General features: G+C 53.7%; 2 protein-coding genes across 2 annotated transcripts; both read right to left on the bottom strand.

The window, feature by feature from the left end:
• Positions 1–720: 720 nt before the first annotated feature.
• Positions 721–1,320, bottom strand: GUITHDRAFT_114987 (hypothetical protein; the record flags this gene model as incomplete). The annotated part of the gene is made up of 1 exon (XM_005825804.1): positions 721–1,320. One exon carries the CDS (start codon positions 1,318–1,320, stop codon positions 721–723), a length of 600 nt encoding a protein of 199 aa, XP_005825861.1.
• Positions 1,321–3,081: 1,761 nt separating this feature from the next.
• GUITHDRAFT_114986 (hypothetical protein) lies at positions 3,082–7,706 on the bottom strand (the record flags this gene model as incomplete). The annotated part of the gene is made up of 7 exons (XM_005825803.1): positions 3,082–3,220; positions 3,270–3,380; positions 3,609–4,086; positions 4,311–4,542; positions 5,131–5,628; positions 5,831–5,992; positions 6,279–7,706. 7 exons carry the CDS (start codon positions 7,704–7,706, stop codon positions 3,082–3,084), a joined length of 3,048 nt encoding a protein of 1,015 aa, XP_005825860.1.
• Positions 7,707–8,563: the final 857 nt, after the last annotated feature.

Raw genomic sequence — 8,563 nt, 5'->3', positions numbered from 1 at the left:
TGCTCCTGCTCCTGCTCCTGTTCCTTCGCCTCGCCTCCTCCTCCCCCCCCCCCTCTCTCCAATCCTGTAATCCTGTTCCTAATTCTGCTCCTCTTCTTCTTTTCTCCCCCTCCCCCCCTCCTTATTCTCCTCTTCCTCGCAACCCCCCCCCACTCCCCCCTTCCTCTCTTGACCGTCTTCCTCGTACCTCTCTCCTTTCCTTGTCTTCCACATTTCACTTGCGAACCCCGGTTTTGCTTTATTAATTGATTCCCTCCCTCCCTCCCTCCCTCCCTCCCCCCCTTGATCTCTCTCCCTCTCCCCTCCTCCTCCACACTCTACTGTACATACACATACCCCCAGCTCTGATCTCCTTTCTCCCCGTCCCCTCACCTGGCTGATTTCGCTCTCATTCGTTTCAGCCTTTGTTCTTGTCTCTCCTTGACCCCTTCTTTCCTCTCCTCCCCGACTCCTATCTTGCTGCCGACGCTGCTGACACTGTAGCGAAACATGCTGCTGCTTCTGCTTTGGATGCTGCTGCCTCCCGCTCCTGCTCCTGCTCCTGCTCCTGATCCTCCTGCTCTTCTACCTCCACCGCCGCCGCTTTTGATCGCATGAAGTTTGCCGGCTCTTCTCGCTCACTCCTCCTCATCATTCTCCTTCTTTTCCTCGTCCTCCTCGTCCTCCTCTGCGGCCACCACCGTCGCTGCATGCTGATCGCATATCGGTTGCCGGCTCCTCTCATTTGTCCTTCTGGCTCGTCCTCCTCAAGTACCTCGCCTGCGCCAAAGAGATGAACTTCGCGCTCCTTCTCAGCTCCTCCGCGTCCTGCTTCTGCTGCCTCGCCAGGACCTGCAGCTCGGATCTTAGCTCGGCAATGCTCTTGCACTCTAGCCCCTTTTTCGAAAACCAGGTGGGCCACAAGCTGGGAAGGGACAGCGGAGAATGGCCGAACCTCCTTCTCAGCTTGAAAGAGCTGAGCTTGTTTTCCAGCTGCTCTCGCTCCCTCCTTTCGAGCTCGCTCTCTTTGCGTGCCAACACCCGTTCGAGCTCCTTCTGCTTCTCGTGGAGGTCGACGCAGGGAATGTCGCGCTGCTGAAACTTCTTGAACTTGAAGAGAAGATCCTCTGCCTTTCTCAGCAGGCTGTTCTGCTGCTCCCCCAGCAGCTGCTTGAGGCGCTTGTCAATGTCTGGCTTGACGACGATGAAGGTGAGCACGTCGTAGAGAAGGAGGAGGACGTTGAGACGGGAGGGCGTGCGGTACTCCTTCGCCATGTGGTACATCTCGACCATCCATTCCAACTTGGAGTTCTCCTTGACGTCCGCGTACGAGTCGTTCATGATGGCGATCAGCAGGTTGACCTGGAGAATGGTAAGTGGGAGGAGGCGGGGAGAATGAGAGGAAGGGGATAGGAGGAGGAGGGAGAAGAGAAGGAGGAGAGGGGAAGAGGAGGAGGGGGAGGGCAAGGACAAGGGCAAGGGGATGAAGAGGTAGAAAGAAGAATATGCCGACATCCATGTTAATCATCGCCGCATGTTGGAGCGATGATGAACATGATCGTTGTGATTTCGATGATAATGGACATGATGATGAACATGAACAGTGATGTAAAAGTCTAGGCAATGACCAGACTTCGGAGTTTGCATACACAGGCAGGAGAAGTCAGAAGATACCAGCATCAGGTTCATCACTGGCCACATGATGATCGTGAGTAGGTTTGACTCGACAGTGTTGAGCTCCTCGAAGAATGGCTGCGATGAGAAGGAAAACATATCAGAAACAATCTCCTGCTCTCACTTCCTCTCTTTCTCCCTCCGTTCATCTCCTGTCCTGTCCTGTCCTGTCCTGTCCTGTCCTGTCCTGTCCTGTCCTGTCCTTTCCTGTCCTTTCCTGTCCTGTCCTTTCCTGTCCTGTCCTGTCCTGTCCTACCAGTTCAATTCTTACCAACGTGCTGTCTTTTGCATCCCTCCCTGCTGTCCTCCTGTTTCTTGTTCTTGCACATTCGTAACTTCCTATCAATTTTCTCTTCCTCCACAATTACCACCACCCCTTGCAGAACTGTGCTTCCTTCTAGACTAGTTTTTCTCCTCCTCCTCCTTTTCCTCCTCCTCCTCCTCCTTTGCATCATCGACATTCATCATCATCATCACCACCACCACTACCACCACCACCATCGTCATCGTCGTCATCATCATTGCCATCATCATCAACAGCATTGCCATCATCATCAACAGCATTGCCATCATCATCATCATCATCATCATCATTAGTCTAAGCACATCAAACATCTCCGTCACCTGCCCGAACGCCTGGAAGTACGTCCTAACCAGCCACCACGTCCTCCAGGAGCTCATTTTGCTCTCACCCTGCGACTTGTGCGCGCAGTTGATGCCCGTCCCATCCATGGCGATGGAGAAGGCAAGGAGAAAATCACCCAAATAATACCAAAGGAGAGCATATCACGACTCATTCTCCTCATCACAATCACGAGAGGGCCAAGTGTCTTGTGTGCTGTAAACAACTGGAGAGCTCGGATCCACATGAGGCAGAGCGAGCATGAGAGAAAGAGCTCGTCCTGGTGCTCGTGGTAGGCGAGGGCGGAGGTCTTGCGCTGGAGGATGTCGGTGTAGCCCAGCCAGAAGAAGAGGAAGGAGAAGAGTCGCATCCAGTGCCATAGGAGGGAGAAGTAGGGTTTGCCCTCTACGATCATCTCGGTGATCTCAGTGACTGTCGTGGAGAGTTGGTAGGCAACGAGGACTTGCTGGATGGAGTTTCAGTGAGTTGCAAGGATGATGATGAGGGAGAGGAAGAGGAGGACGAGGACAAGGAGGAGAACGAGGAAGAGAACGAGAAAGATGAGGAACGAGGAAGAGAACGAGAAAGATGAGGAGGAAGAGGACGAGGAAGGGGACGAGGAAGAGGACAAGGAGGAGGACAAGGGGAAGGGTAGGTGAGAAGATTGGAGAACGGGCAGGAGAGAGGGAGAAAGAAACAGCTGAAGAGGAGGAGGAACAGAGGAGGAAGAGGTTGCGAGCAAGAGCATGAGGGAGCGGGCACGGAGGAAGAGGAAGAAGATAGGGAGGAGGTGGTGTGCGAGGAACTCAGACAGACCTCGAGGATCGAGTTCCTGCGCGTTTTTCGTCCTGGAAGATGAAGAAGGAGAACATGATGTTGATGCTGAGCTGAAGAATGACGTCGAGCGAGAAGATGGTGATGGGGGAGAGAAAGAAGAGGAAGTACCTGTGAGCAAGGGTCAGCCAGCGCAAGCATCCGCTTCCTCCACCCTCACTTGTCAGAGAAACTCAGTAAGCGGTTGTCCTCCGAGTCCGTCATGTCCTTGAAGTGATTGATGTCTTCCTCTGTTAGCTCGAAGCCTTGCCCTCCTCGCGAATCGATCATCCTGCCCTTCAGGTCACTCCCACTCACAACCCCTCCCTCTCTTTCTCGCTCCTCCTCTCTCTCTCTCTCTCTCTCTCTCTCTCTCTCTTCTCCTCCTCCTCTTCCTCCTCCTCCTCCCTCCTTGCTCCGTCTCCGTCTCCATCTCTCTTCCTCCCTCTCCCTCTCCCTCTCCCTCTCCTTCTTCCACTCCCTCTCTCTTCCTTCTCCTCCTCAAACACCGCCTTCTCACCTCTTCGCTGCCTCTTGGTGCAGAAAGAAAATCAGCCGCTCGTTCTCCTGGAACTCGCTGTCCATGTACCCCTCCCTCACATGCTTCTGCGACCGGTACCCGAAGGGGATCTTCATCCTCTGCACAGAGGAGCGGAGAGCTTCTGCAGCGGGAGGCCTGCGGTAGTTGAGGAAGGATGGGGCAAGAAAGCCGCCGGTAAGCACACATAGGAACACTGAGGAGTAGAGGCCAAGCGCCTGGTTGTAAGGGTGCAGGTCACCACTCCACATGTAGTCTATGGCCTGAGTACAGCAGGACTCGAGAAAGGAGGAGCTATCGCCGAGGATAGCCAGGTCGACTCCGTTCTGTCCCTTCCACAGTCTGCTGGGACGCTCCATGCTCTCGAGCGACTGCCGGATGTCGATGGAGTCGGCGATGTGCTGGACGTCAATGGCCATCTGCTCGAAGATGGAAGCCAAGGCCTGCATGTCGGCAGCAACTGAGGAGAGAGTGAGGAGGAGAACAAGCGGAAGAGGAGGAGGGCATGGGGAAATGCAAGCGATGAGGAGCAAGCGGAGTAGCGAAAGGTGTGCGGAGAAGCGAGCGAATAAGGAGGAGGAGGAGGAGGGAAGGAGGAAGAGGGGGGGTGGAGGGAGAAGAAGCGGGAGGGAGAGCGAGAAGAAACGCAAGGGTCAAGTCACGCATGCCGTCGCCTCCCCTCACCCTGCGGCTTGACGTCTGGCAAGGAGCTCCACTTGCGGTAGAAGGTGGAGGCAAGCAGCGCTCCCCTCACAGGAACATCCAACTTGGACCAGAAGAGCTTGGAGAGGTCGAACCGCATCATGAGTAGCGACCAGAGGAACAGGTCGAATGTTGGTCCAAGATGCGACGCCTTGTACCACCAGTTCTCGCCCATGACGTACTTGAACACCTTCTCGAACAAGCGCACATTGTCCTGTTGGTATGAGAAAGGAGGAGAGATGGAGAGATGGAGCGTTGAGAAGAGATCAGAAGATTGAGGTCAGGTGTAGTGAGAAGAGAGGATGACAAAAAGAGAACAGGAGGAAACGAGATGTAGAAACGAGAGGAGGAGACGGTTTGAGCGGAGGGCGAGGGAGAGGGAGAGGAGAGGAAAGCGACAAGAAACAAGAGAGGCGAGGAAGAGACGCAGCGAAGAAAAAAGAAAAGAGAAGCATCGTCAGAATATGACACCTTCTCCACCTACCAGACAATCCTGCCCCTGCCCCTACCCCTGCCCCTGCTCCTGCTCCTGCCCCTTCCCCTTCCCCTTCCGATTCCCCTGCTCCTGCTCCTGCTCCTTGTCCTTGTCCTGCCCCTACCCCTGCTGCTTCTGCTTCTGCTTCTGCTTCTGCTTCTCCTTGCCTTTCTCCTCCTGCACTCACCATCCCAAACTCGATGATGGACTGGCTTGCACTTGGCGTTTTCCTTACATCCTCCACAGGACGTCAGCAGGGAACAAGCACGCACTTCCTCTTACTCTTCTCCTCCAGCTGGCATCCACCCTCCCCAGCAGCTTCTTCACCTCCCCCATCTGCTGCGCTTCGGCCAGCAAGCCGTTCCAGTAGGCAACAGCAGGGACGCTCCTGCCCTTGCTGCCGAGCTGGCTGAAGGACTTGAGCGACAGGATAGCCCACTTATGACAAACGCTCTCGCTGTTGAGCTGCTTCAACATCCAGGCATGCCGCAGGACAACATCCAGGTCCTCCTCCCCCCTCCTGCGGAGATCGTAGATGGAAGAACACTTGTGGTATCTCAGCATGAGCTCGCACATCTCAGCCTCGTCACTGAGGAACGCCTGATGAAACGCATCCTCCAACGCTAGCACCGTCTTCTTCTCCCTCGTCCTCAGCTTGCGGAGCGCGTGCTTCAGCGTCCCGACGTGCCTCCAGGCGACAATGAGTGAGAGCAGGTCAGTCCATGAAGACCCTTCGTCAAGATGCTTGTTGATAACGCACGTCAGCATCGCCCCTGCAAGCTCGTGGTGCTCCTTGTTGGCAGCCTCGTTAGTGACGTCATATACCTGGAGGAGGGATAAGCTGAGAAAAGACAAGCGACAAAGTAGAAGAGAAACTGACTAAGTGAGAGGAGCTGGGAGCAGGAACAAGGAATTATGAGGAAATGATACGTTGACGCTAACAGAGCATCCATGCCAAGGATGTAATATTCACAGCATACATCACAGCACAGGCTAACAACATAGAAAACCTACATCGACGACTTACATTGCAAAGTTCGGAGCTGGCAATCTCGAGGATGGAGAGAACGGTCTCGTCGAAGTCAGCCTTGAAGTCGACATCGTATGCTTTCTGTACATCAGACTGGAGCCACTCGTCGTCAGGGTCATTGATGAACAGTCTCTGCATGATGGTTGAGACTTCGTACGCCTGCCAATCACTATCAGTCTTGACGCATGAAAGATACAGTCCTATTCCAGCCATCCAGATCTACCCTCTTATCTCATCCTCTTTATTACTATCTCCATCTCCATCTCCATCTCCATCTCCATATTTTCCTTATTCTTCTTCTCTTCATCTCCATCTCCATCTCCATCTCCTTCTCCATCTCTATCTCCATCTCCATCTCCATCTCCATATTTTCCTTATCCTTCTCCTCTTCATCCTCTTCTCCTTCCCCCGCTCTCATCCTCATCTCGCCTCTATCTCCTCTTACCGACGAAACATGACTGCTCGAGGTCGATGCGACAGATCCAGCACGTCCAAACTCTTCGTCCGACGCCAGAGAGTTCCTCTGCTGCCCCGGGATCGGCCTGTGCGTGTGTTTCTTGTAGTGAAACGCGTCTGCTATCAGATCTGCGACCTTCCCCGACCCCTTGACAAGCAGGACGGGAGTACGAGCTCTTATAGACTCCAACAGCTTCTTTACGGTCCCCTGCCCTCCCTGCACGCAGACGCACACAGAGTTGACCTCCTCAGCATGTGCAGACTCGTCAGAAGACAGAGTTGCTTGCTGCCATCCGAGCCCCCTTGCAGCAAGCTCCTTTCCGATCTTGCTCAAGTCACCCCTGTCCGCCTGCTGGATACAAGCTTCCACTGCCATTCTCAGCTTTGTCTCTCCTCCAAACTCCCCAATTGAGCCGTCGTCGTAGAGGAGGAAGTGAGAATGATCTCGATTCATTCTGACGCTGTTCACTCCCCTCGGCTTCATTGTCACAAACTTCTTCTCGTGCTCCCCAAAGTTGTTCACCGGCAACTTCTCGATGTGAGGAAGGACGCGGCAGTCAGCGGGATTGTCCCACAGCGCCTGCCGTCCCTCTATCAGCCCCCAGGGGCAGAACCCGATAAGAGGGACATCAGCTTCGCAAGCTCTCTTAGCTTCTCCGATCATCTTAGCTACCCCAGCGTCGATCCCAATGGTCGTGATCCAGGCGCGAGTGCTCTTGGCAACCGTGACGAGGTGCTTGAAGAAGACGTTACGGGACTCAACGTTCATGTCAAAGTCCAGGGAGGACCCGATAAGGGAGATGAGCAACTTGGGCGGCCGCAAGTGCCAGACTTTTTCCATGAAGAAAACCACCAGCGATGCTAGCCTTGCCTCGTCCGCTGCTCCCCTCCCTTCCCTTGACATGGGGGTGACCAACCGAGGGATTCTGATGTAGGATGCAGGATTCTCAGAAGCATCCCAGGAGATGCATCCGAAGGCGACGTCAGAGCCTTCACCCGGGGATATGAACGAGGTAAACGATTCGTCTTTCTGCGAGTCCTTTGCGTGCTTTGGCAACCTCCCTTCGCAGAAACCAGAAGGAATGCGATACCTGAAAGAAACTTTGGTTTCAGCTTTGCCCTTTTCGATCTTCTTCACCCCAAGTGCAAAGCACTGTTGTTTCCCAATGAGACTTCCAGCCCCTCCTCCAGTAGCTACCACGAAGTCATGAAGCATATCAAACGATCTGCGATCTCTTGGGGTATCCTGTGCAGTCGATGTATCGTCTTTCTCTTCATCTTCTTGTCTTAGCGACGTCTGATTGACTTCTGTGTCGTCAAAACTCGTCCTGACGATGTTTGCCTCAGTGTTCTGGCCAAAGTTGACCGAGTGTACTTTCTTGAGCCTCCTTCTCAGATCTTCCTTTCCGTGCTTCATGACTGTTTGCGACGGAAGGTCGATGATGCCGAGGTGCCGAGCAACTACAAATCACATCAGAATTTGTGATCGTAAAGATGCTAAACATTGCTGGACCATCTAATCACTCCTATCATTCTTCCATTTTCAGAATCTTGCAGAGTGTACATGGAGACAAGCTTTTCCTTGTGCGAGCAATGAGACAACCACAGATATGTTCTAGTTTGAGAGAGCAACAAAGAACAAAAGGAGAACAGTGGAAAAACACGACACGAAGATGAATCAAAGCGAGGATCATTGTTTGGGACAGATTGAGCAGAAACAAGCAAAATGAAGCAGCAAGAGGATTAGGTAGTGTACAATATGGGAGCCAGGGGGCAAGGGGGGGGAAGGAGCGGGGAGCAGGGGGGGCAGAAGGAGCAGAATGAAGGATCAGAAGTATCAGGAGGATCAGAAGTTTCAGGAGGAGCAGGAGGAGCAGGTAGAGCAGGTAGAGCAGGCAGAGCAGGCAGAGCAGGTAGAGCAGGTAGAGCAGGTAGAGCAGGTAGAGCAGGTAGAGCAGGTAGAGCAGGTAGAGCAGGTAGAGCAGGTAGAGCAGGTAGAGCAGGTAGAGCAGGTAGAGCAGGTAGAGCAGGTAGAGCAGGTAGAGCAGGTAGAGCAGGTAGAGCAGAAGGAGCAGGGGGCTGCATAGCGATTCGGTAGCCAGTCCTTCAACACAGGGGCGACCATGCCGATGTCGACCGACATTTGAGTGAAGGTAGAGCACTACTCACACAACTTGACCCTCCCACCTCCTCTCCCTTACTTTGAACTAGTAGGGGTAGTTGAAATGGACATAGCTTGGACCTACACGGTGGGGTAGGAGGAAAGACCCTAGG

Source organism: Guillardia theta (assembly GCF_000315625.1).
Source record: "Guillardia theta CCMP2712 unplaced genomic scaffold GUITHscaffold_80, whole genome shotgun sequence".
NCBI lineage: Eukaryota > Cryptophyceae > Pyrenomonadales > Geminigeraceae > Guillardia > Guillardia theta.
This window is presented reverse-complemented; position numbering and strand designations above follow the sequence as displayed.